Genomic DNA, 27,277 nt, shown 5'->3' with positions numbered 1-27,277 from the left:
ATTTTTACTTGGAAACAGGTTCTCCTAAGCCAGCGTGCGCGGCTGGCTTCGAACCTGCGCGATCCTCCTGTCTCTGCCTCCCAAGCGCGGGGTCACCCACGCCCGGTTCCACCCTTATCTTTTAACCAAAGTTTTTCAGTGTTTCACTCATATGCTAACAGCCAGCCAAGGAAGGGCAAACATTTGGAGAAACCCTCCAGCGTGGAAGAGAAAAAGAAGAAGAAACAGGAAGGAAGAAGAAACTTAGAGGAAACAAATATTGTGGGGAACTGATGACAACTTCAAACAAGTTTTAAGCGAAGCTTCCCTTTCCAGATCTGATTCCTAAATACCATTCTTCCCTGGGCAGGGGACAGAAAAGCAGACGCTTGTGCTAGAAAATAAGACAATGCTCAATGAACGACGCAGCCATGAAAAAGAACCTAGGAGACAGCTTGAGGGGGTGTCCCCTGGCCAAGTCAAAGACGATCCGAGCATGAAGATAAGTACTGCGAGTGTAAGGTGGTAATTCTTGGTTTAAATAGGAATCCATGATGACATAAACAAGGCAAAGGGAAAGAGGTCATCCATGGCTGCTAAGGCCAGTGGGTGGAGGTTTGGTGAGGAACAGGTACTGGCAAAATTGAATATATCTTCACAAAATAACACTCTCTTTACAGTGTCTTTCTAGTGGAAAAAACTTGCAGGCACAAAATGAATCAAGAATAATGCCACCCAAGAGGGATGGCTGACACTGTGGCATGGTGTGATGCACTCGTACATCACCATTGTTTTGGTATTCCTTCCAAGAACCTCTGGCTCCCGTCTGGAAATGGGGAAACACTGAAGGCCCCTTGTGGACCGTCCTCCTACACAATGAAAGGCCTGTGGTCTGCGGACGCGGGACTGCAGAAGTGTTCCGCATTGACATACCAATGCAGTGTAAGATCCCATAAAGGACTCCAAAACCTTCAAGGAAAAAAAAGGCACCGTGGGAGAGATGGTGACATTTAAATGGAGTCTGGTAAAGGTACCACTTCTAGTGTAGAAGCTATGATCAGATCGACTTCTTGGTAGAGTTTTTTTGGGTTTTGTTTTGTTTTGTGGTGTTGGGAATAGAATCCAGGGCCTCGTGCACAGTAGGAAAGCACTCTCCCACTGAGCTAACCCACAATCTTTGAATGAGTTTTAAGTAGTTCATTAGGCCAGGCACAGTGGTACATGCCTGTAATCCTAGAACTAGGGAGGCTGAGAGAGGAGGATCATGGGTTTGAGGCCAGTCTCAGCAACTTACCAAGATCCTGTTTCAAAATAAAAAATAAAAGCCAGACATGGTGGTGCATGCTTGTAATTCCAGCACTTGGGAGGCTGAGAGAGGAGGATTGTGCAGGTTCGAAGCCAGCCTCAGCTACTTAGTGAGGCTCTCCTTGTTTCCAAATAAAATATAAAATAGGTCTGGGGGTGTAGCCCAAAGGTAGTAGAAAGCCCCTGGGTTCCACCCCAGTACCACAAAAGTGAATAAATAAATAAATAAATAAATAAATAAATAAAACGAGTTAAGCTTAAAAGTGCCCTGAGTTCAGTACCCAGTACAAAACACAAGCAAATATTAAAAGTGCATTAATGTCAGGTCTCTATTACTTGCCGAATGCTTATTAAGTCGATTGCCAAATTCTAACCTTCCAGATGAGTTGAGTGCATGGAAGCCTGTAATCTCTGCCCCTAGACTTAGCATCTTTTATGTAAAAAAAAAAAATACAATAAATACTTGGAGTAGGAGTGGAAGTAAAGTAGGGAAGATGAAAATTTTAAAATAATTGCATGCTTTTGCTTTGATAATAAATTATTTAGCCTGGTTTTTTTTTTTTTTTTTTTTTTTTTTTTTTTTTTAGATAATCCACTCTGTGTGTGGTGGCACATGCCTGTAATCTCAGTACTCGGGAGGGTGAGACAGGAGGATCTTGGTTCAGGGTCAGCCTCAGCTACTTAGTGAGACCCTGTTTAGAATAAAAAACAATAAAATAGGGCTGGGCGTGTTGCTCAGAGGTAGAAAGCCCCTGGGTTCCACCCCCAGTACCACACACACAAGAATTAATCCACATATGTTGTGAAAATTCAAAGATACAAAATCAACTTTCCTTCTGCGATACTGTGGTGTATAGTTTGTTTGTTTGTTTGTTTGTTTGTTTGTTTGTTTGTTTTTAGCCATGGTTCCTGACTTCTAACTCCCTCCCTAAGGCAGACTATAGAAACTAGAATCTGTCTTCCCCATGGTGGGTCACAGAAACTAAATTTTTGTCTGGATTGCTGGTCATAAGGAAATTTTCCTATCTATTTTTGTCCAAGAGTAGGTCAACAGAGAGACCACTGGACTCCTGCCTCGAACCCTGGAGGACGTAAGCCTGCAGAGAGGCCAGCGAGAATCAGGACAGACAGGCCTCCCTGGCTCTCCCACCCCCCAGCTTTCAGCAACCATAGCTATGCGGTGGAGTCTCCCTAAGAATCCTGAAGGAGAGGACTTGGACCTTCTGGGCAGCAGAACCCATGGAGGGGCCAGGATGGAGGAGCGCCTGGGGCGGCTGTGGAAGCTCCTTGTCTCTTGCCACACCTCATCCAGTGCATCTCTTCATCTGTACCTTTTGTAAAATCTTTCCTAATAAAGTAGCTGAGTATAGTGGTGCGGGCTTGTAATCCCAGTACTTAGGAAGCTGAGGCAGGGGGATCACAAGTTCAAGGACAGCCTCAGCAACTTAGCAAGACCCTGTTTCAAAGTAAAAAATAAGGTAGGTCTAGGGGTGTAGATCAGAGGCAGAATACCCCTGGTATTCTGGTATTCACCAGAATCAAACAAACACACTTATACACACTCTCCCAAAAATATAAAGTAAATTTATTTCCCCGAGTTCTGTGAGCTGCTTGAACAAAATAATTGGCCCCAAAAGGTAGACTACAGGAATCCTGGCTTCACCAGTTGGTCAGGAGCACAGGTCTGAAGAGCCTGGGGTGTGTGCCTGGCATCTGAAGGGGGTGCAGGGAGCGGTCCTGGGCACTGGGGCCTCAGCCTGTGGGATGGACACTTCATGTAGAGAGGGTCAGAACTGGCCTGGATTAGGGGACACAGCTGTGTCCACTGCTATAGAATAACTTGCTTTACACACACACACACACACACACACACACACACACACACACACACATGCACACACAAATAAATGTAATCTTTATTATACTGGAATTTATTTTGGAGTATTAACTGCAGTAGGAATACAAATTTGCATTTTTCTAGATGGCTACCAAGTTAATTTAACATTATGAAATCATTTATCTTTCATTACTGATTTGAAACGCCCTCCTTTGCAAGCAAAATTTTTATGTGTTGGTGTTGGGATAAACTTCTGACATTTCAATTGTTTTATTCACATATACTTATTATACTTATTTTAATTATTGGAGCCTTACGATGTGTTTTTATATCTTTTGGGGTTGTTTTCCATTATTTTTTTTTAGAAATTTGCTAGTTTTTATCAATTATTTTTTTCATAAGGCCTATGAAAAATAGTTTCAGATTACCTATCTCCCCTCAAATTTCAAGTGACTATTGAAGACTTGAAATGTGGCTGTTCCTAATGAACTAAATTTAAAATTTTATTTAAGTAGTTAGGTGTGAATAGTGGCCACCATGTTTAACAGTATAGTTCTAACAGATTTGCATATAGAAATGGTATTGATTTTTTCTTTGGTATGTGTGTGTGGTCCTGGAGATTGAACCCAAAGGCATTCTATCTGTGAGCCATACCCCAGCCCTATTTATTTATTTATTTATTTATTTATTTATTTATTTATTTTGCAGTATTGGGAATGGAACCCAGGGGTATTCTACCTCTGAGCTACACCACAGCCCTATTTTTTATTCTTTATTTTGAAACAGGGTCTCACTGAGTTGCAGAGGGCCTCACTAAGTAGCAGAGGCTGTCCGCGAACTGCAATCCTCCTGTCTCAGCCTCTTAAATGCTGGGATGTGCCTGGCTTCATTTTTTAAATTTTGAAACAGGGTCTTGCTAAGTTGCTCAGAGCCTCTCTAAGTTGCTGAGGCTGGCCACAAACCTAGAATCCTCCTGTCTCAGACTCCTAAGTACTGGGATTACAGTCATAGACTACTGTGCCATCAGGCAATGGTATTAATTTCTGAACATTAATTTTGTACCCAGCCACCTACTCAAGTCTTCTGTTAATTGTAATTATTTTTAGTTGGTTCTTTTGGAATTGACAGGCATACAATTATATAATCAAAAAATAACAATCTTACCTCTTTCCTTCCAATTAACATAACTTCTATATATTTGTACCTTTTAGTTTTATTGAAACACCAGTGTGATGGCAACTTCATGGAATCAATTCATCTGTTGAACAAACACTAACTGTCCTCTAAATATTAGGTCTTCGAAATACAAAACAGCTGACATTTTCATTGCCTTCAAGAATGTATACTGTGATACGGTTGGTATTACTAGGTGGTGACACACTCTTGTAATCCCAGTACTTGGGAGGCTGAGACAAGAGGATTCAAAGTTTGTGGCCAGTCTGAGCTACTTAGTAAGGCACTCTGCAACTTAGTGAGACCCTGTTTCAAAATAAAGAATAAAAAATAGGGCTGCGTGGGAGGCCTGGGGATATTGCTAGGAAGTAAAATGCCCCTGGGTTCAATCCCCAGTTCTGAAAAAAAAAAAAAAAAAAAAGAAAGAAAGAAAAAAGAAAAAAGAATTTGTACTGTGGTAGATAGGACCATGTCATAGAGAAGCACAATACACATCAGTTGTATCATCCCAGACATTCTAGAGGCTGAGGCAAAAAGAGTGGAAGTTTGAGGACAGCCTCAGTAACTTAATGACACCCTGTCTCAAAATACAATAAAAAGGGTTGAGGCCTTGGTTCAATCCTGAGTACAGTAGATGAGAGGGGGGAGGGGAGAAAGGGAGGGAGGGGGAGAGAGAGAGAGAGAGAGAGAGAGAGAGAGAGAGAGAGAGAGAGAGATATGAATTGAATGAAAATGAATACAGTACACTAAAAACCATAACAGAGATATGCAAGAATTGTTTTTTGCGGGAAGAAGACAATGGCATAAGAGTGCCTTTGGGGTGTGTGTGTGTGTTTGTGTGTGTGTATGCTAGATAAAAGGTAAAAAATGAAACATGGGTTTCAGACAAAGAAGATAATCAATGATCTAAAATATTTAGTAACATTTTTCTTTTTGTTTTTTCTTTAGATATGACGTAAGCATTTGATAAAATAGTTACATAGCATATTGATCAGACATATTTTGATATCATGATAAAAATAAAAACACATGACAAAAATAAAAATAAGCCATGATTAAAAACAAAAACATTCTACAAAAATAAAAGTGGCATTTTCTACTAAAGTTTTAAGTTACTTGCTTATAATGATGGCATTATGCTTTAGCTGGCAGGCTAATTTCAAAGTTAGTAGTCCTAACTTTTTTTTAACTAGTAATTATTTTATACTAATAATTCATTATATTTCAAAATATATGATTTTTTTCTAGTGTAAGTGCCTTCACACCAGAAAGTTTTATGTTCCATAGAATCAAGTGGATAAACTTAAATTTCCTTTGAAACACTTGGCTAAATTGTTTCTTTTAGAATGTTAAAATTCTAATCATGTAGCAAAACAAACAAACAAAACTGTGTGGGAACTCTTTGACATATGATGCTAATCCTTTTTCTTTCTTTTACAGGTGGAGCATGATTATAAAGTCTCTAATAACTGGGCATGGTGGCACATGCCTGTAATCTCAGCATTTGGTAGGATAAGACAGGAGAATTGCAGGTTCCAGGCCAGTCTCAGCAATTTAGTGACACCCTATTTCAATAAAAAAATAAAAAGGGCTGGGGGTGTAGCTCAGAGATAGAATGTCCAAAGGCTCCATCTCCAGTGCCAAAACAAACAAAAAAAAAAGGAAGTGTCATCTCACAGAATGATAGTTGCAAATCATATATCTGATAGGGGATTTATATTTGAAATACATGCGCACATGCACACACACATACACATACACACACACACAACTTCACTATGAAATTACATCTTAGTAAACCCAACTGAGAATATTATTAATTGAAATTGTGAATTTCAAAGTTGAAAATATCATTAAGTTGAAACTGCATTTAACACACCTAACTTACTGAACATCATAGTGAGCAGCACAGTACTCTGTCTTTTCTACTTTTTTCAGTCCATGGATATGCTTGATCTTCTCCTCCATTGCTACTGGGGATAGGACCCAGGGCCTTGTGCGTGCTGGGCAAGCGCCCTGCTTTTGAGCTATACTCCCAAAAGGCCTGCTTTCCCTGAATGGGAAAGCAAGAGTTTCAGATAGAGCATGAAGAAACTGGGCCAGGAAGTGAGCGAGTGTTCTTACTCTTCTCATAGGTACAACTCATTTTGGGGTAACCCCACCATTTGTATACACAAGCTGGGTTCCAGAAACTCCAGTGTTTGCCTGGCTGACTGGGAGCTGCAGTTCACCGCTGCTGCCCAGCATTGGGAGAGGATTGTAGTACACATTGCTAGCTCTGGGAAAAAAATCAAAACCCAAATTTCAGAATGGTTCCTACTGAAGGTATATGGTTTTCACGCCGTCATAAAGTGAAAAATCATTAAATGGATCCGTTCTAAGTCGGAGACCATCTGAATTTAAAAACCGCTTATACGCAACAATACAAGAACAACCCAATTATGCTAAGTGTGATGGCCCACACCTGTAATCCCAGTACCTGGGAGGCTTATGCGGGAGGCCAGCTAGGGCAACTTAGTGCAAATCTTTCTTGAAATAAAAAACGTGTTTTAAAGGGGCTTGAGATATAGCTCAGTGGTAGAGTAGAGAACCCCTGGTTCAGTCCCCAATACCAAAAAAAAAAAAGGAAAAAAAATACAACTCAATTTAAAAATGAGCAAAAATTTTGAATAGACATTTCCCCAAAGAATATATTAATAGCCAGTAAGCACATGAAAAGACACACAACTTTGCTAATCATTAGAGAAATTCAAGTCAAAACCTTGCTAGGACAGGCATAATTGTCAAGAGAAACAATAAAAAGTGTTGGCAAGAATGCCAAGAAACTGGAAGCCTCATTCTCTATTGGTGGTAATGTATAATGGTGCAGCCAGTGTGGCAGTTTGGTAGGTTTTCAAAAAAGTTAATACAGCCCTGGCGTGGTGGTGGCATATGCCTGTGATCCCACTACTTAGGGTTGAGACAGGAGGATCACAGGTCCAAGACCCTCCCCAGAAACTCTGTGAGGCTTTCAGTAATTTGGTGAGAGCATCTTTGAAAATTTCTAAGGTAGACTGTCCCTGGGTTCAATCACCAGTACTTGCCCCCCCAGACAAAAAAGATTCTATGCATGGGGTTAGGGATGTAGCTCTGTGGTAGAGTGCTTGCATAAGGCCCTGGGTTTGATCCCTAGCACAGAAAAACAAAACAAAAAGCAGACTTACCATATGGTCCAGCAACCCCACACCTAAGTGTATGTCCAAGCAAAACGAAACGGTGCTCACAGAAACACTTCTCTATAAGTGTTCACAGTATTGCCATCAGCCCAAAGAGGGAACCTGCCTGGTCCCAGCTGGTTGGATTCAGTCCCTGCTCCTGTACGAACAAGCAAACAATGTAAAAAGGACACATGAATTTAATGCAATTTGGCTCAAACTAGAGAGAAGCAACTAACTTGTGTCTCTGCTGGTCCTCTAGAAATGACTACAATTTATAGAAACAAAAGTCAGAAATTACTTATATATAGATTTATCTGGGCTGAGCTAGACAAAGAGCATGTTTTTCCACCCTTGCTGGCATCATCCCCGCTTTCTGGACAGTTTTTCATCTCCTATTGAGACGGAGAAAATAACAACCAGGAAGTTGAGGGAATAAAACAACTCGGGGCTTTTTATTTCAGTGGGGCCCTGTTCTAAGCAGCATTATTCTCCATAGCAAAAACACAGGAACAATCCAAATGTCCACCAATTGATGATGAATAAACAAAATGTATCTACATGCTGAAATATTACTCAGTCATAAGAAAATAAGAAATTGATGCATGCTCAGTATGGATGGACCCTGGGCACGTGCTGAGCAAAAGAAGCCAAATACACAAAGCCACACACTGAATGATTCCCTTTGTATAAAATGTGCAAACAGGCAAATACACCAAGACAGAAAGTAAATTAGTGGTTTCCAGGAGCTGGAGGAGTGGCAGGGGGAGTGACTGTTAACATGTATGGAGTTTCCTTGTGGGAAAATAAAAATCTCTGGAATTAGTGGCAAAACCGTGCCGATTCTGGCACTGATTTTATTAACACAATACATTTACATGTACGTATACGTGTTAAGAAGGCCATTGGCATGGAGTCCTTTCTGTACCCAGAACTATTAGGTAAACACATAAGAACTTAACTTGGAAACATTTCTTGTAACTAACTTGATTGAAACAAAATATTCTCAGCCAATTATAGGCAACCAGCCAGTTGGTTATGTAACAAGGAACCGCCCATCAGACCATACCCCATTTAAAGAAAAGCTCCATTACACCAGGGCCATATGAGGGTAAAACCCAGCTGTGGGCAACCAGTGATTCTCTATTTTGCTTCTATGCTCAGCTTACCTAAGCTCACTGCTCCTGCAGCTAGGAGGAGCACTCAGAACCTCTTTGGTTCCAAGTACTGCCAGACCATAATTTTCTCAAATAAATTCCATCAAATTTATTTCATCTATTAACAATATACATACTACCGATTGAGAGAACAAGTGTTCTGTTTTTTTTTTTTTAAATCTTCTCTTATGGTGCTTTTCTTTCCTCTCCCCTCTCAGTATACATTACCTTTGTAAATGGTTAAAGAAAAACCAGTTCAAATCTGCCAGGCGTAGTGATGCACACCTGAAATACCAGTACTTGAGCTAATGAGACAGGAAGATCTCAGGCTCAAGGTCAACCTTGGCAATTTAGTGAGACCCTCAGCAATTTAGCAAAATTAACAAAAATATAAAGGGCTGAGGGATTAGCACAGAGATAGTATGCCCCTGAGTTCAATTCAAATTTAAGAGCTGAGATTTTAGCCAAGTGGGCGTAGTGACAAACGCTTGTAATCCCAGGAATTGGGAGGCTGGGACAGGAGGATTGCAGGTTCACAATCACCCTCAGCTACTTAGACCCTCTGCAATTAGATGAGACTCTGTTTCAAAAATAAAGAATAAAAAATAGGGCTGGGGGGTGTAGCTCTGAGGTAGAATGCCCCTGAGTTCACTCCCCAGTACCAACACACACACACACACACACACACACACACACACACACAAAGCTGAGATCTTACATTTTCCCAATAATCATATTTATTTTTTATTTTTTATTTTTATTTTTTGGTGGTACTGGGGTTCCTGGAAGCCCTTCTACCTCTGGGCTACGCTCCCAGACCTATTTTTATATTTTTGAAACAGGGTCTCTTACGCCAGCGCGGCTGGCTTCGAACCTGCGCGATCCTCCTGTCTCTGCCTCCCAAGCGCGAGGATTACAAGCGTGCGCCACCACGCCCAGCCCCAATAATCTTATATTTAAAGTGACCTGAGGCAGATTACTTTTATATGAAATTCTAGAATAAGTATAACTAAATCACGTGGGGGTGGGGACAGGGAAGGAGAATCTGGAAGAGTGGTTTGGTAGGGCAGAGATTGATAGGAAAGACTATGAGAAAACTTGATGGGGCAACAGATTTGATGATACCGGTGAATGTATTTACCCAAAGTCAGGGAATGTACACTTAAGACTTGTGCATTTCATTGTATATAAACTTTACACTGAAAACCGTGAACAGATATTGAATTCAAGTTAATGATATGCATGTTGTACTAGTTAGGGAAAGGGTACTTGGAGATATATATTTAAAAAAATAAGGTGGATTAATGGATGAATAGAGGTGATTGATGCACGATAAAGGAAATGTTTTTAAGTGTCAACGGTAGAATATAGATGGTGAGTATGTGGGTGTTCACTGCTTTATATTTAAAATTTTTGAATAAAACATTAGGCGAAAAGAAACCCCATATAAAGACGTCATTATCTCTTCTTTGACTCCCCCCAATTCCATCTTACTTAATTGCCTCTTTTCCCCGTTAGGCATTTCCATTGTTTATAGAATTCATCTTCAGCGCCTACAAATTATTCTTGCTTCCCTTTTTATTAATGGTAGCATCATTCATCAAGTTGTGAACATTTCTCAGGATAAAAATTCTTCTTTCCATTCGTTCTCCCATATCCTCTAATCCAATTAAGCTCTAAGTTCTTTTAACTTTCACTTTTTTCGTGTCCCCCTCACTTCTTTTCCATTAGTACTACCTTAATTCTGCACCAATGATCCAAATCCTCGTGGCTATTTCCTTGGATAAATAAAGTAGCAGCCTAGGAAAACAATTTGCCTGAGTCTTAAAAGATACAAATCTTTTTTTATGCTTTCTACAGAATGGATCCAAGAGATCTCCAGCTGTATTAGAATTAGAAAATCTCCAACTGCATTAGAATTGGGAAATCCTGGGATATTGTTAAGTCTCCAAATTCTGATCCCCAGCCTCACTTCCCTTTAGTTTGTACGGTGACTTGAAACTTGAAGCTGGTTTTGGATGATTTTGGTGGACGTGCCCCCGTCACAGGAAGCAGAAAGTCAGTATCCTCTGCTGTGATTGGCCTCTGTGGACAGCCGGTCCTGCTGAGTGGGCTGTGCTAACATTGTCAGTTATCATTTTGGCAGATAGGTGCCACCAATTCTATCATATTATTTATTTACTTGCTGGCCCATTTTTGCAGTGTTTATCTAGGAAAATTGACTAAGGGGTGAAACTGTTTACAATTAGATGCACCAGAGGCCTCTGTTAACTTCTTTTCTCTGATGGATACTCTGGTAGGCCTTTGGTAACATGTGCCTTAATATTTTCCCTTCTTAAAGTGCAGCTGAGATACAGTATTTTGGAGCCTTGAGGATCTGTCTACATGTTGGAATGGAACTGATTGTCATGAGGAAGAATTTGCTGCTGACAAAAACATTTTCCCACTGGGTGCAGTGGCTCATGCCTATAATCCCAGCTACTCAGGAGGTCAAGGCAGGAGGATCTGAAGTCTGAGGCCAGTCTAGGCAACTTAGTGAGACCCTGTCTTGAAAAACAAAAACATTCCCCCACAAGAATGTGAGGTGGCCATTTTTGCAGAACCTTTATTGTATTTTTTTTCTTTTTGTTTTACCGGAGATTATTAAACCCAAGTCCTCACACATACCTGACAAGTGCTCCACCACTGAGCTACATTCCCAGCCCAGCACAGCCTTTATTCTAAAAGGCTGGTCAGCCTGCTCTTCTTTCGGTTCTCACAGCACAAGTCCTCCAGATTTCTGAACCCTGTGGTAGACTTTTTTTTTTTAAATCCAAAGCTCCTGGGAATTACTTTAAAAGTGTGCAGCCATGCAATTCTTCCAGATAATGTTAAACTTCATCTTCAGAGGAAGCCGAGTCATCAGGGAGGCGTCTAGAAGAGGCCTTTAGTGAGCTTGGCCACGCGCCGTGTTGACGGTGAGGTCTCTATGAGAAACCCAGTCATGAGTGCGTGCATATACTTATATACAGATTACCCAGTGTCCATTGTGTCAAGCGTCACATTAGTGTATTCAGTGGATCATTTAAATTTAATCCTACCCCAGGAAGGAGATATCCTCATTTTACAGCTCAGGATACTGATGTTCAGAACAGTCACACAGCTGGTCCATGGCAGTAATAGGATTCAAACCCAGATTGGTCTGAGTTTTATTTATTTATTTATTTTTGGTGGTACTGGGGGTGGAACCCAGGGGCCTTCTACCTCTGGGTTACACTCCCAGACCTATTTTATACTTTATTTGGAAACAGGGTCTCACTAAGTTGCTAAGAGCTTCACTAAGTAGCTGAGGCTGGCTTTGAACCTGTGCGATCCTCCTGTCTCAGCCTCCCAAGCATGGGGATTACAAGCATGCGCCACCACGCCTGGCTTGGTCTGAGTTTTAAACTGGTGGCTTTACCTTACTGGGAAAGCTACTGGAAAATTTCCCGTTATATCACACACTACACATCCTTAAGCATCTCTGTAGGTGCCTTGAAAAGCATTTTTGTCTTTAATCTTATTCCTGGTTTTATCCTTCTTCCTCACTTTTATTATCGCTTCACTGATTTCCTCAACTATTAACTTTTTTACCCTTATAATAACATGTTTTTAATAAATTGTCTCACATCCTCTTGGATTTATATTTCACTGAAGTACAAGGAAAAAGAAAATTTAAAAGCCCCTCTAAAACTCTGTAATAATTACTTTTACTTAATGTTTGCTGTTTTTCTCTCATGTTGCTTTTATAAAATTTCCAGGTTTCTGTTCTAGTGTACACACTGCTCAAGTTATGAAATAGCCGAGGAACGCTTTCCATGTTGATGCCCCCTGTGCTTCTAAACACAGCGAATAGACTGTCCTTCGGGATGGCACGACAGTATACATTTAGCCTGGGTACAGAGAATTATGTTTGAGGAGTGGGAAGGAAGGTTAGAAGCCATTCATGAATGTTCATGAGAAAGGCTAATTTAACAAACTGCACAGTTAGTTGCTGGGTGCTGTGGTGCGCACCTGTGAACCCAGCTACTGGGGAGGTGGAGGTAGGAGGATACGGGGGCCAGCCTGGGCAGTTTAGTAGGACTCTGTCTCAAAATAAAAATAAACACACACACACACACACACACACACACACACACACACACACACACACGGACCTAGGGGCAAAGCTCAGTGGTAGAGCACTCTCTTTCCACTGTCCCTCAGATTGCCTAAAATCCTGAAGGTACTCATTTATACTTAGAAGGGGCAAGTAACTTCCTAATAGAAATTATGACGTTTTGTCATATTTATTTACTTATTTATTTATTTTTGTGGTACTGGGGATGGAACCCAGGGACATTCTACCTTCGAGCTACACTCCCCAGCCCTATTTTTTATTCTTTATTTTGAAACAGGGTCTAAGTTGCAGAGGGCCTCACTAAGTAGCTGAGGCTGTCAACGAACCATGATCCTCCTGTCTCAGCCTCCCGAATGTTGGGATTACAAGCGTGCGCCAGCACGCCTGGCTTTGTGTCATTTTTAGAAGCTCCTCCTCTGTGCCATGTGGCCTTTGTCTAGATGGCACAAGTTCCTTGTCTTAACAAAGGACCTGGTGTGAGGGAGCCATTGGAAGGGGACATTCTAGCTGCCTGGTTTCCAGTGGCGTTCTTGGTAGCGCGGAGTGTGAGCCAGCACGGGACACTGGCTGTCCCACTCGTTCCTGTGGTTCCATGCGGTGCCAGGGTGCCAAGTTTCCTGATCGCATTACATCTTTTCACCCTGGCATGACTTTTGCTCTTTTGTTTGGTTTGGTCTTACTGAGTCTTATGGAAAAAAAGAAAAAACACTCATCTTACATTAGTAGCCACCTCTGGCTTTCAGAAGTGATCTACAGCTGACAATTTGAAAGGGTTAATTAGGTGAGGTGCAGAAAACCTTTTTCACCAGTTCTCAGGTAGTGACTTGGCACAATGAGATCTGTCTGTGAAGTTTATGGTAAAGATGGAGAAGAAACACACATTAGGTATCATTTCATGCGACCTGGATATTACTACTGGAAAACAGTAAATGCTGCGCTTTTCTGTGTCCAGACTCAAATGTGCAGCTCAGGTTGAGATACGGGAACAAGAGTAAATCACTCTGTGAAAAATTTTATTTCCAATTATACAAACATAAAAATAGATTGAGACAAAGATGTGTTTGCTTTCTTTCCCTATCATACTAGCTCCTTCAACTAAGATGGATTCCTCTTATTAAAAAGTATGGTTATAGCCTGGGCGTGATGGCGCACGCTTGTAATCCCCGCGCTTGGGAGGCGGAGACAGGAGGATCACGCAGGTTCGAAGCCAGCCTTGCTGGCTTAAGAGACCCTGTTTCCAAATAAAATATAAAATAGGTCTGGGAGTGTAGCCCGGAGGTAGAAGGGCTTCCAGGAACCTCAGTACCACAAAAATAAATAAATAAATAAATAATAAATAAATAAATAATAAATAAATGTATGGTAATACCTTGGTATCCCAGTGGGATTGGTTCTAGAATCTACAGGGATACCAAACCCCACAGATGCTTAGATGCCTTATATAAAGTGGCATAGGTTTGACTATATCCTATACATATCCTCCTGTATACATTAAATCATGTGAGTGTGTGTGTGTGTGTGTGTGTGTGTGTGTGTGTGTGTTACTAGGGATTGAACTAGGGGCATTCTACCTCTGAACTATACCCCAAGCCCTATTTTATGTATATTTATTTTTGGCACTGGGGTTTGAACCCCGGGGCATTCTACCTTTGAACTATAGCACCAGCCCAATTTTATTTTTGAAACGGGATCTCACTACATTGATGAGTCTCACTACTTGCTGAGGCTGTCCTTAAACCTTTGGTCCTTATCTTATCCTCCCAAATACTGGAATTACAAGCATGTGCCACCATGCCTGGATTATTTTTAATTTTGAAATAGGGTCTGGCTGGGTTGTAGAGTCTTGCTACTTGCTGAGGCTGTCCTGGAACCTCAGATCTTCCTGTTTCTGCCTCCCAGGTACTAAGATTACAGCATGCCTCACTACAAACAGAATTTCTCTACTTTTTATAACATTTAATATAATACTTGCATTATCACTTCATCTACATGGATTCAGCATAATTTCTTTTTTCTAAGTCTGACCCGTGGTTAGTTGTACCTGCAGAGGTGGAACCTATGGATATGCAGAGCCAATAGTAAGGTAATTTTCTCTTATGGATTTCTCCTTTCAGGGATTTGGAATAGAATTTATAAGAATACTAGTGAGCCTGGCACATAAAGCTTTTATGTAATGGGATTGAGTATTAGGGAGTGGGGAGGGAATACTATTACTGAGAAGTAACAGGTAGGTTATAGTCCCTCAGTAAACACTCCAGTGGTTCTGCCTCTTAAAATTTTTTTCCTCATGTACTTCATATTCAGAAAAGATTTTGTCCTTATGAAACAATGAGTTTATTAAATAATTCAGTTTAATTTTAATTATCAACAGTATATATGTGCCAAATTAGGAAGCTTGATCAGTATGAGGTGACAGTGGTGTTCTAGTAGACAAAGAGAGCTAATGATGAGGACTGCTAGTGAGGAAATGTATAATTCCCATTAGATTTGCTCAAATGGGGAACACAAATCTCCATTAAGTCTCTTTGGGCTCCAGGGGTCCAAATAGAGAACATTTGTAAAGATGGTTGAGAAGGCAAGGACGCCATGGAAAAAGCATCGGGGAAGGCAGGATCCTGCCATGGACCCAGCTCTTTGTCATCTTCACCAAATTATCTGCAAATTGTTCAGACTGTTCATTACTTGCATGTTTTAAATTTTTCTCACTTGCTTCACCATCTACCAACTTTCCAGACCAATATAGTCCATTAGGTTACAACAAATGTTCTTAACACATCAATGAGCTCATCTGTGACCAGTAAACAGAACAAACTCAGTGATATGGAGCTATTCTGGCTTCTAGGCACGGCTCTGGGATAGCAGAAGTTAAATTTTAACTATAAGGAGGAAAGGACAAGAAGTTCTCAGTCAGGGCTCCATGTGTAGAGAAGTAAAAGGAGTGTCTGCACTGGGAGCTCCTCCAGAAGCCCAGGCCAACCGCCCAGGACTCCGGGCCCTGGCAGGTTGCACTTCCTGCGCTCAGAGATTCTCTCCTCACTCAAAAGAGAAAACAGCCCTTCACTGGTTCTTAACATCTCCTCAGGCAGCCTCTCCTACACGAGCTGCCTGCCTTAGTGAGTGAATTATGACTTATCACGCAGGTTATCTCTGGAGATACAATTGTTTGTGTAGAGTTTTGGTTATTAAGATGTGCAAGCTGAGATCCTCATTTCTAAGCTTATTTTTAGTGTAAATTCTTTTTTTATGAACATTTTTGTAGAATGTACTGTTTTTCAAGAACATGTATTTTGTGTATAGTAGAAATCCCATATTTTGCACCTATTGGATGTTTAATAATGCAGATAGATAATTGATTTAATAAAGGTAGACAGATTATAGTTGGGTATAATTCCATGGTAGAGTGATTGCTTAGTATCTCCAGGTTTGATCCTCAGTCACCACAATTAAAAAAAAAAAATTAACTATACCACGGGAATTTAAAAAGTGATTTTAAGGAATGACTTAACAATGAACTTAATTAAAAGAAATAAGCATGACCATCTGGCTCTCCCATGTATAGAATAAAAAAATCATTTTATTTTGCACGATACACTTAATTCTACTGTTTTAAAGAAACAGAAGTTAACTTTTCATTTTCAAGAATAGATGAACAATCATCCATGAGTTGGTGAAGTTGAATGGCAGGAAACTGTACTTGTTTTTCAAACCATTTGGCAACTGTAAGAAGCTGCTGGTCACAAAATGCTCGTCCAATAAACTGCAGTCCTATTGGCAACCCTTGGTTTGAGAGGGCTACAGGGACACTCACTGCTGGCAATCCTGAGGAATACAAAGAAACCCCTTTGGTGAATAATTTTCTAAGAAACAGAGCTCTTCCACTTTCTACTGCTAATAAGGTAAAGGCAGAATAAGGTATAAAAAGAATGGCAAAAACATACCATGTTTTTTGCATCATATATGTTCACTTAATAATGTATCCTGAAAATCACTCGATATCAGTTCAGAGACCTTCATCCTCTCTTTTATAGCTACACAGTACTTCATTATGTAGTTTTACCATAATATGTCCAACCAGTGTTCTGTCATTGGGCATTTACATTTTCAATATTTAGGTACTGTATTTACTTAAAATTTTTTTAAGTTGGTGTACTGTAATTATATATTATAGTGAGATTCACAGCGTTACATTCATAAATGCACAGAACATTATTTGGTCTGGTTCCTTCCCCAACTGCCCCCCCCTTCTCTTTCCTCCCTATACACGCGTGAGATCCACAGTGATGCATCATATATGCATAGAACAGTATTTGGTCTGTTTCCTTTCCCTTCCCTCCTCTCTTCCTTATTCCCTCCCCTGATGTCCTTTCATCACTCTGCTGGGCCCTCCCCTAATTTTCCTTTTGTGTGTGTGGAAGTGAGGATAAAATCCAGGGCTGCTGTATCACTAAATTACATCCCCAGACCTTTTAATTTTGAAACATTGTCTTGCTAAATTGCTGAGGCTGGTCTCGAGGACCCCGTCTCAGCCTCCCAAGTACTGGGGTCACAGGTGCGCGCCATCATACCTTGCTCTCCCCACGTTCATGAGGTTCCTTTTCTTTCCTTTTCCCCTCTAGCTTCCACATATGAGAGACAACATGTGGCTCTCGATTTCCTGAGTCTGGCTGATCTCACATAGCATGTTCTCCAGTTCTATCCATTTTCCTGCAAGTGACCTAATTTTGTTCCTCTTTATGGCCGAGTAAAACTCCACTGTAGGTATATACTACAGTTTCTTTATCCATTCATCTGTTGACAGACACCTAGGTTGGTGCTGTGACTTGGCTACTGTGAATTTTACTGTTATTAATATGGGTATGCATGTATCACTATACTATTCTAACTTCAACTCCTTTGGAAAGATACTGAGAAGTGTTATGCCTGGGTCATATAGTTGTTCTATTCCTAGCCTTTTGAGGAACCTCCATACTGGTTGTACTAATTTACAATTCCACCATCAGTGTATAGGAGTTCCTATTTCCCCATATCCTCGCCAACATTTATTATTGTTTATATTCTTAGTGACTATCATTCTAACTGGAGTGAGATGGAGTTTCATTATAGTTTGGACTTTCATCTCCCTAATTACTAAGAAAGTTAAATATTTTTTCATATATTTGTGGGTTATTTGTATTTTTTTTTTTTTTTTTTTGCAGGTCTGGAGATGTAGCCCAGAGACATATGACCTCCGAGCTACACACCCTGCCCAATTTTTTATTCTTTACTTTGAAACAGGGTCTCACTGAGTTGCACAGGGCCTCACTAAGTAGCTGAGGCTGTCTGCAAACCACGATCCTCCGGTCTCAGCCTCCCGAATGCTGGGATTACAAGCGTTCGCCACCACGCCTGGCTTGAGTTTTTTATGTTAAGTTTTTTTGAGTTCTTTATATATTCTAGATAGTAGTCTTTTCGAAGAGGAACAGCTGACAACAAAGATTTTCTCCCACTTTGTAGGCTCTCGACATTCTAAACTTTCTTTCAAATGATTCAGCTAAAAGCAGTGTGTGTGTGTGTGTGTGTGTGTGTGTGTGTGTGAATACCGAGGGAGAGAGAGAGAGAAGGAGGGGCAAGAGAAAGAAAATGAGGCAAAACGTTAAAAAAAAATGAATCTTGGTGAAGGACACGTCAGTGATTTATTATAGTATTTTATTTTTCAACTTTCTTATAGGTTTAAGTATTTTCAAAATGAAAGCTAAAAATATTGTGTATTTGTTAAGTGTGTGTGTGTGTGTGTGTAGTGCCTACATGCACACTCCTAAGTATTCCAGAAGAATGGGCTGTTGCTGTTAAAAAAATAAGCCCAGGGTGCCTGCTTAAGAATTAGAAGAAAACCAGAACATTCTTGAGGAATCCTCACCTGCCAAGTTGACAGCCTGCGTAAAAATATCATCCTGGGCACTTCGTGTTCTGTTGTCTTCTTTGATGAACTCCAAGTATGGTACTGCCTCCCTCAGGGTGGTAGGGGTTAGCAAGACATCCACTCCGGAGTTAAAAACATTCACAAAATCATTTGCAATTAGGCGCCTCACCTTTTGTGCTTTGATAAAATAATTTTCGTAGTTTCTGTGGAAAAAATAGATGTTATTTTAAAAACTTTCTGTTTTTTGAATCAATTCCCTTATATTATGTTTGTTAAAGAACCAGTGGATTCTTGACTTTTATAAGAAAGCACCACTAATATTTTTTTTTTTTTTCCTTTTTTGAAACAGACTCTTGCTAAGTTCTTGAGAGTCTCACTAAATTGCCCAAACTGGCTTCAAATCTCCAATTCTTAGCCTCTCAAGTCCAGGGATTACAGGTGTGTGTTACTGCGCCTAGCTATCACTAAGATTCTTAACAGTACATGATGATGAATTTTATTCAGCTGTGCTGAAAATTTGTATATCTGGCATTTAATCAATTAGAATTCACTATTAGATACAAATTAGATACACTATTAGATACATATGATAAAATACTAACACTTCCATAATATCACTAAACCAGAGCATTCCGTTTTGGGTGAAGAAAATCAGGTACATAGCTATTAAATAACTCTCTGGAAGTCATAAAGATAGGCAGTGGTAGACAAGAAAATAGGTCTCTAGAGGCTCATCTAATTTTTGTCCTATAATGTCTTATAAGGACTCTGAGGTTTTACAAAATTCTAACAGCCATCTGAATCAGGTATAGGAAATACTTCTAGGAAGCAGTTTCTATAAAGAGAAACCAGGAAAAGCATGCAGTACTTGCAGTTTTGGATTTCATAGAAAGCGTAGGCCAGGAGTGGAGATAAGATATTCAAGAAAGGATGCTTACTTTAGCAAAAGATTAAGAAAGTGCTAGAAGTGTAGCTTAGTCAGTAGTAGAGCACGTGCCCAGCATGCATGAGGCCCTTTTCATAGTTCTGGGCACACAAGTTGACTTTTTTTCTTTCTTTTTTTTTTTTTTTTGCAGTACTGGGGATGGAACCCGGAGGCATTCTATCTTCGAGCGACACCCCCAGCCCTATTTTTTATTCTATATTTTTTGAAACAGGGTCTCACTGAGTTGCAAAGGGCTTCACTAAGTAGCTGAGGATGGTTTTGAATCTGCACGATCCTCCTGTCTCAGCCTCCCGAATGCTGGGATTACAAGCGTGCGCCACCAGGCCTGGCTATAATTTGGCTTTTTAAAATAAAAAATAGAAGCTGTGCGTGGTGGCGCACGCTTGTAATCCCAGCATTCAGGAGGCTGAGACAGGAGGATCACGGTTCACGGACAGCCCCAGCTATTTAGTGAGGTCCTTTACAACTCAGTGAGACCCTGTTTCAAAATAAAGAATAAAAAATAGGGCAGGGGGTGTAGCTCAGAGGTCAAATGCACCTGGGTTTTATATCCAGACCCGCAAAATAAATAAATAAATAAATAAATAATTAAAAAATTTTTAAAAATTAAAAAAATAAAAATAAGTATCCCAAATCTCACCTTTCCTATGACTCATGTTCACCCTTACCCCAACCCCAAACAACAACATCACCAAAACAAAAAGCAAACAAGATGACTCAAATTGGAACTGGATCAGAAGTTAGGGATGCTAGCTGTAGTTCTTCCTCTCTCCTGTGCTAGGGATCGAAGCCAGGGGCATTCTACCCTCCCCCAATATCCTTTTTGATTTTTTGTTTTGAGACAGAGTCTCTCTGCGATCCTTCTGCCTCAGTCTCCCAAGTACTGGGACTACAGATGTGTGCCACCAAACCTGGCTCCTTCCTTCTTCTTCATACCTCCAACAGTAATCATGGAAGGCGATTGCAGACATCTCTCCTTCAGCTTCTTTTTATGCTGTTATCAGTGACCTAAGCAATCCAACCTCTTGTGTTCTGATGGAGCCAATGGATTCTAAGCAGTAATATTTGGCAAATGTAACATCTTTACCTTAATAAAGTCTGTGCTTAGGTTTCTTGACATTTCATTTTTCCTACTCTTAAGTCATTAAACTATCTGGTCAATATGGAAGTCTTTTAACCCATTATGCCCCAGTGTCCCATATGTAAGACATCTATAAAAACTTAAACTGAGCAATAAATTTAATATGGAATATAATTAAATAATTTGGAAAAAGGAATCTTAACTGCTAGCTCCGAGGGGATGTACGGGGATACACAGATGAATAAAGCACTTTTTTTTTCTTTTTGCGGGTCTGGGGATGGAACCCAGGGGCATTCGACCTCAGAGCTACACCCCCTGCCCGATTTTTTATTCTTTATTTTGAAACCGGGTCTCACTGAGTTGCTGAGGGCCTCACTAAGTAGCTGAGGCTGTCCGCGAACCGCGATCCTTCGGTCTCAGCCTCCTGAATGCTATGATTACAAGCGTGCGCCACCACGCCCAGCTTAAAGCACCTTTTTATCTTTGAATGAATAAAGAAAAATTTTAGGAAGATGTTCATCACAACAACCGGTCTTGCTTTTTCACACTCCCATATCCTTACACTTGGTAGAGAATCCTATTCACAAGATCTTGAGTAAACTTATATTTAAGACAATTTAAGTAGCGGTCATAATAATTTTTAATTCTTTCTTAGAAAAAACAGATAATAACGCAAAGGAAAACTAAGTTGTGCCACTGAAATTTTCAAAAGACAGCAATAATTCCCTCTTTAAGGCTTTAATAGCAATATGCCAACATGGCCATAACAACCAGAGGATAATTAACAAGGCTAAAATCCTTCAGGGCTTCTTACTTAGCATGTCTCATTTAGCTAGAGCATCAATCTAAAACTTTTTTTGAATAAACAGAAACCAAAAGTGCCACCAATAGGCCTTTTCTAATTTAAAATTATAAAGATTTTGTTTCTTTAGTAAATATCTTAATTCATAAGATTTATAAAGCCTTATAGACATGCTACTACTTTATTCTTGAGGTTTTGACAATGAGGAAAATTCTTGAACTGACTTACTCTTTTAACAAGAAATAGTTTCCTGCGAGAATTCTTCCTCTCACAACATCATTGAACCCTTCTCTTCTGGTTGCAGCATACATGGCTTCAGTAGACACATCAATGTCACATCTATGACCTGAAAACAAAACAAGGATAAACATTACTTGCAAAGGAAGGGAAGTTCTGGCTGAAAATGAGGCCTATATTTTTGTGGCCACTACTTAAATTTAGAGAACTTGCCTTAGTTCCTTTTCTCTATCAGTCATAAGGATCAGCCATTGGGAGAAAAGGAAACTAAGCAGAAAATTCATTTGTTCACTCCCTTGTCCATCTGTCTATCCATCCACTCATTCATTCAAACACCTATACGTTTACTGAGTTCCTACCATGTGCCAGAGACATTAGATGAGCTGAGTGCACAAAGACAAGGTTACTATCCCTTCATGATATCAGCAGTCCAGAGAAGTGAACTGAGCATCCAGAGTTTTATGATGAATAGCATATGAACCATGCTAAAGTGACAAAGGTCAAACGTTTCACTGATTTATATTTCTGAATCATTAATGGTATCTCAGGTAATAATTTTTTTTTATCACTAATCAGTGAACTTTTCGAATGTCAGAGGTACAGCTATGTTAAAAACAAAACAAAACAAAACAAAACAAAACAAAAACATCAGGCCAGGCATGGTGGCGCACGGTTGTAATCCCAGCATTCAGGAGGTGGAGACTGGAGGTTCAGCTTGGCAGACAGCCTCAGCTACTTAGGAAGGCCCTTTGCCACTCAGCGAGACCCTGTTTCAAAAATTAAAAGACTAAAAACTAGGACTGGGGGGTGTAGTTTGGAGGTTCAATGCCCCTAGGTTCCATCCCTAGTACCACAAAAAATAAATAAATAAAAAATAAGAAAAAGAAGTCAGGCATGGTGGCACATGCCTATAATCTCAATTACTAGGGAGGCTGAGGTAAAGGATTGCAATCTGGAGGGCAACCTGAGCATTTTAGTGAGGCCCTGTCTCAAAATAAAAAAGTTAAAAAGGAAGAGAGACGTAGCTCTTCAGTCCTTACTACCCCAAACAAAAATCTAAGAAGCAGCCATCTTACCATATTCTAGTCCATCAAATCTTGCCATATTCGATGCCACTTCTGATGTGCACAATACATGGTAGCAGACGATTGAGTAAGAAGTGTGGGGCAGGGATACTTCAATCACTTTGGCTCCCTCGGATTTGAAGAGGTCAGCGGCTTTGGACCAGAGAGATTGTACTTCATTTGATAATTCTGGTACGAGATATTCCTGATAGGAAAAAGTAAAAATACGTAAGTTGGAATGCCTATATAAAGAGTTTTATAAAATTTGTACACCAGGACTCTTGGTAATATACTGGAAAAACTGATAATATTGTTTGCAGGAAGCTAGAATTATTGAATTAAGAGTATTGAGGGCATGACAAGCACAATACTAAATATTATGATTTGGATATAATAATTTATTTCTTTTGTGGTACTGGAGCTTTAACCCGGAGGCATTCTATTCCCCGAGTCTGATTTTATTTTTTATTTTGAAACAGAGTCTTGCTATGTTGTTGAGGTTGGTCTCACAAATGCGATCTCTTGTTTCAGCCTCCTGAGTACTAGGATTACGAGTGTGTGCCACTATGCCTGGCTGGATATAACAATTTAAGGACTGGTGACCAGGCTGGAGAACTTACATCTGTAGAATGTTTGGTATGTATCAGGTACTCTGCTCTATGCTTTGCAAAAGTTCATTCAGTTAATGCTTTTTACCACCCCATTACACAGGTAGTATTATTTCTCATTTTATGAATGAAAAGTAAGAAGACTAGAGAAGTAACTTTCCTAATGTTACAGAGCAGGTTAATCAAGGACCCTAGGATTCCAAACTAGGCCTGTTTCTAAAGCCTGTGCTCTTTCTCAAATCTTTTAACAGAAGGCCACAGATGGTTCCTGTAATGGAAGACTTTAAAGAAAGTAGCATTTCTCTATAGTGGTTGTCTCACCTGGAGGTTATTTTGTTTCGTCCTCACCCCAACCAAGGAATATTTGATAATAGGTTGTGGTGGTGGTGAAAGATGCTACTGGCATCTAGGGTTACAGGCTTGAGATACTGCTCAACTTCTTACAACGCAAAGGACAATTTCCCTGTGGGAGGTGGTAGGGAGCGGATAAGGGAGTGAGGAATCTAGCCCAAATACCAGTTGTGTTGAGGCTGAGAAATCTTATGCTTCTACAAGGTAACTTACCTTTCTAAACAATTTCTAAAAGGGTTTAATCATTAATATATCGCTATATATTGCTAATTAATATATTGCTATATATTGCAGACCTGGTGGTTGAACCCAGAGGCATTCTACCTCCGAGCTATATCCTCCAGCCTTATTTTTTATTCTTAATTTTGAAACAGGGTCTCACAAGTAAGTTGCTAAGGCCTCACTAAGTAGCTAAGGCTGGCCGCAAACCTGAGATCCTCCTATCTCAGCCTCCCAAGTACTGGGATTACAAATGTGCGCCACCACACCTGGCTAAAAGGTTAGTAATTTAACATTATTATACTCATGTGTGAATTACTTAATTGCTACTATAAAAGGTACAGTAATAGCAATAATAATAAAGGTAAAGTTGATAACATTAACTAAGGCTTTACTATACAAGGTATGCCTTTGGGCTAAGTCTTCTAAATCATGGATGGACAAGCTATGGCCTGTGGGCCAGATGGGGCCAGTTAGCTCTTTTTGAAAATAAACTTTTATTAGAACAGCCTTAGCAATTTAGCTAGGCCCTCAGCTACTTAGAGACCCTGTTTCAAAATAAACAAAATAGCCGGGCATGGTGGCACATGCTTGTAATCCCTGCGCTTGGGAGGCTGAGACAGGAGGATCGAGCAGGTTCAAAGCCAGCCTCTGCTGGCTTAAGAGACCCTGTTTCCAAATAAAATATAAAATGGGTCTGGGAGTGTAGCCCGGAGGTAGAAGGCCCTGGGGTTCCATCCCCAGTACCACCAAAAAATAAATAAATAAATAAATAAACAAAATAGGGCTGGGGGTATAGCACAGAGGTAGAATGTCCCTGGGTTCAATTTACAGTATCATATATATACTAAAAACGTTTTATTGGAAATAGGTGTGGTGGCACACACCTGTAATCTCAGCTACTCAGGAGGCTAAGGCAGAAGGATTACATATTTGAGAGCAGCCTGGGCAATTCAAGTGAGACACTGTCTCAACATAAAAAGTGCTGGAGAGGTAGCTCAGTGGTAGAACACTTGCCTAGCATATGTGAGGTCCTCAGTTCAATCTCCAGCATTGAAAAAAGAAAAAGTTTTATAGGAAAACAGACATTACTGTGGTTGCTTTTTCATTACCCTTCTTCTCTCCTTCCTTCCCTTCTTTTTTCCACAATGTCTAAGATATTTATTAACCAGCTCTACAAAAAAAAAAGTGTGCAGACCTTTGTTTTACATTATAACCTAATTTAATCCTTACAACTCTCTGAGGTTATTTTTATTACCCCCATTTTCCAGATAAGAAAAGTGGGCTTAGAGAGATTAAGCCATGTGCTCCAGTCACATGGCTAATAACAGTGGCAGTGAGGAACTCAAACGCAGTCGGTTTGCCTTCCAAGTCTGTGCCCCGTATTTGACTTGACAGTAATGAAAGAAAGAAGTTACCTTGGGAATTCCTATACATAGTTTGCTCATATCTGTCAAACTGGGAAGCTTGAATGATTGAACAGGATCCTGTACTGTAGTAGAATCTTTGAGGTCATGTCCAGCCAGTACACCTGTAAGGAGAAATACTTATGTATGGCAGACATACTGCTTTACAGTGAAACAGCTTCAAACACTAGAGAATAATATAAATACCCAAAACAATTGCTGTATCATCCACACATCTGGTCAAGATTCCTGGCACATCCATCGAATTCACCAGGGGGATAAGACCATGGCGAGAAACTAAGCCATAGCTTGGTTTGAAACCAACGAGCCCACAGTGGGCAGCAGGGTTTCTAGTCGATCCTCCAGTATCTGATCCCAAGGCCCTGGAATTTAAATGGAATTCTTTTTAGAAGAATAACATATCTCTAATTATATTTAGAATCTACCCCCCATAGTTGACACAATTCTGCAATCATAAGCTTCCATCCCTTTTTTGAATATCCTGAGCCATTTACTATATCACTGAAATTACTGAAAATTTAAAGTATGCTAGGCATGGTGGCGCATGCTTGTAATCCCAGTACTTGAGAGGCTGAGACAGGAGGATGGCACAGGTTTGAAGCTAGCCTCAGCTACTTAGTGAAGCTCCAAATAAAATATAAAATAGGTCTGGGAGTGTAGCCCAGAGGTAGGAAGCCCCTGGGTTCCATCCCCAGTATAACAACCGTAACAACAACAACAACAACAAAAACAAAAGAAAAAAAAAAGAAAATGTAAAGCATATACGATACTCCATCATATAAATTGATAATTCCCAGTATTTTCAATCTTTTTAATTTTTGGTGGTACCCACAGCCTTAAACATGGTAGAAGTATTCTACCACTGAGCTACATTCTCAGTTTGCTTCTCAGTATTTTAAAGTCTTATCCTACTCATGTACAGATAGACTAATAATTTCCTTAAAGTGAACGGCAATTCTACAGTATGCTTTTACAAACTAAACATAACCTGCTAGAAATTCAAATACAACATTTTTGCTACCCCATTTAGAATCATGGGTAGAGACGTACTATCATTTACAAAAACATTAATGTCCTTTCCAATGGGAGTAATAACTCTATAACAAATAACTTTGTAATGAACACCTTTAAAAATAAATATTTGAGCCGGGTGTGGTGGCGCGTGCTTGTAATCCCTGCGCTTGGGAGGTGGAGACAGGAGGATTGTGCAGGTTTGAAGCCAGCCACGCTGGCTTAAGAGACCCTGTTTCCAAATAAAAAGTATAAAATAGGTCTGGGAGTGTAGCCCAGAGGTAGAAGGGCTTCCAGGAATCCCAATACCACCAAAAAAAAAAAAAAAAAAAATTTGCTTATATGTTTGATTACTTCTAGGCTGACTTCTAAGAGGCAGAATAAATGGACAAAGAGGTCTGTTTCTTATTATAAGTTCATCCTACATGTTATCAAATTACTTTTTAGAAAGATTATGCCAATTTATAGTCCCAATTATAATGAGTCTGGGGATGGAACCCAGGGACATTCAACCTCCAATCTACACCCTCAGCCCTATTTTTTAGTCTTTATTTTGAAACAGGGTCTCACTAAGTTGTGGATGGCCTCACTAAGTAGCTAAGGCTGTCTGCGAACCGTGATCCTCCAGTTCCAGCCTTCTGAATGCTGGGATTACAAGCGTGCGCCACCACGCCCAGCTCTTGTTAATGTACATTTTTAAATAATTTTTCACATGTCTGTGCATTTGTACTAACTATGAAAAGACAGGTCATCTCTTTTTCTTTTTTTTTTGCAGTACTGGGGATTGAACCCAGTGGTGATCTACCATTGAACTATATCCCTATCCCTTTTTAAATTTTTATTTTGAGA

The 27,277-nt window shown here is 40.0% G+C and overlaps 1 protein-coding gene across 1 annotated transcript in view; it reads right to left on the bottom strand.

The window, feature by feature from the left end:
* Nucleotides 1–16,381: 16,381 nt before the first annotated feature.
* The window catches only part of QRSL1 (glutaminyl-tRNA amidotransferase subunit QRSL1), a gene marked incomplete at both ends in the record, with an annotated part of 29,187 nt that continues 18,291 nt past the window's right edge, over nucleotides 16,382–27,277 (bottom strand). Inside the window, 6 exons of the mRNA XM_080700330.1 lie at nucleotides 16,382–16,602; nucleotides 18,680–18,885; nucleotides 21,740–21,857; nucleotides 22,825–23,017; nucleotides 25,409–25,521; nucleotides 25,604–25,779. Of these exons, the coding sequence (XP_080556456.1) occupies nucleotides 16,382–16,602; nucleotides 18,680–18,885; nucleotides 21,740–21,857; nucleotides 22,825–23,017; nucleotides 25,409–25,521; nucleotides 25,604–25,779 (1,027 nt within the window). The remainder of the gene's footprint in view (nucleotides 16,603–18,679; nucleotides 18,886–21,739; nucleotides 21,858–22,824; nucleotides 23,018–25,408; nucleotides 25,522–25,603; nucleotides 25,780–27,277) is intronic.

This window comes from Muscardinus avellanarius (genome assembly GCF_963383645.1).
Source record: "Muscardinus avellanarius genome assembly, chromosome: 8".
NCBI classification, from domain to species: Eukaryota; Metazoa; Chordata; class Mammalia; order Rodentia; family Gliridae; genus Muscardinus; species Muscardinus avellanarius.
Note: the sequence above shows the minus strand (reverse complement) of the source record. Positions and strands in the feature narration are given on the sequence as shown.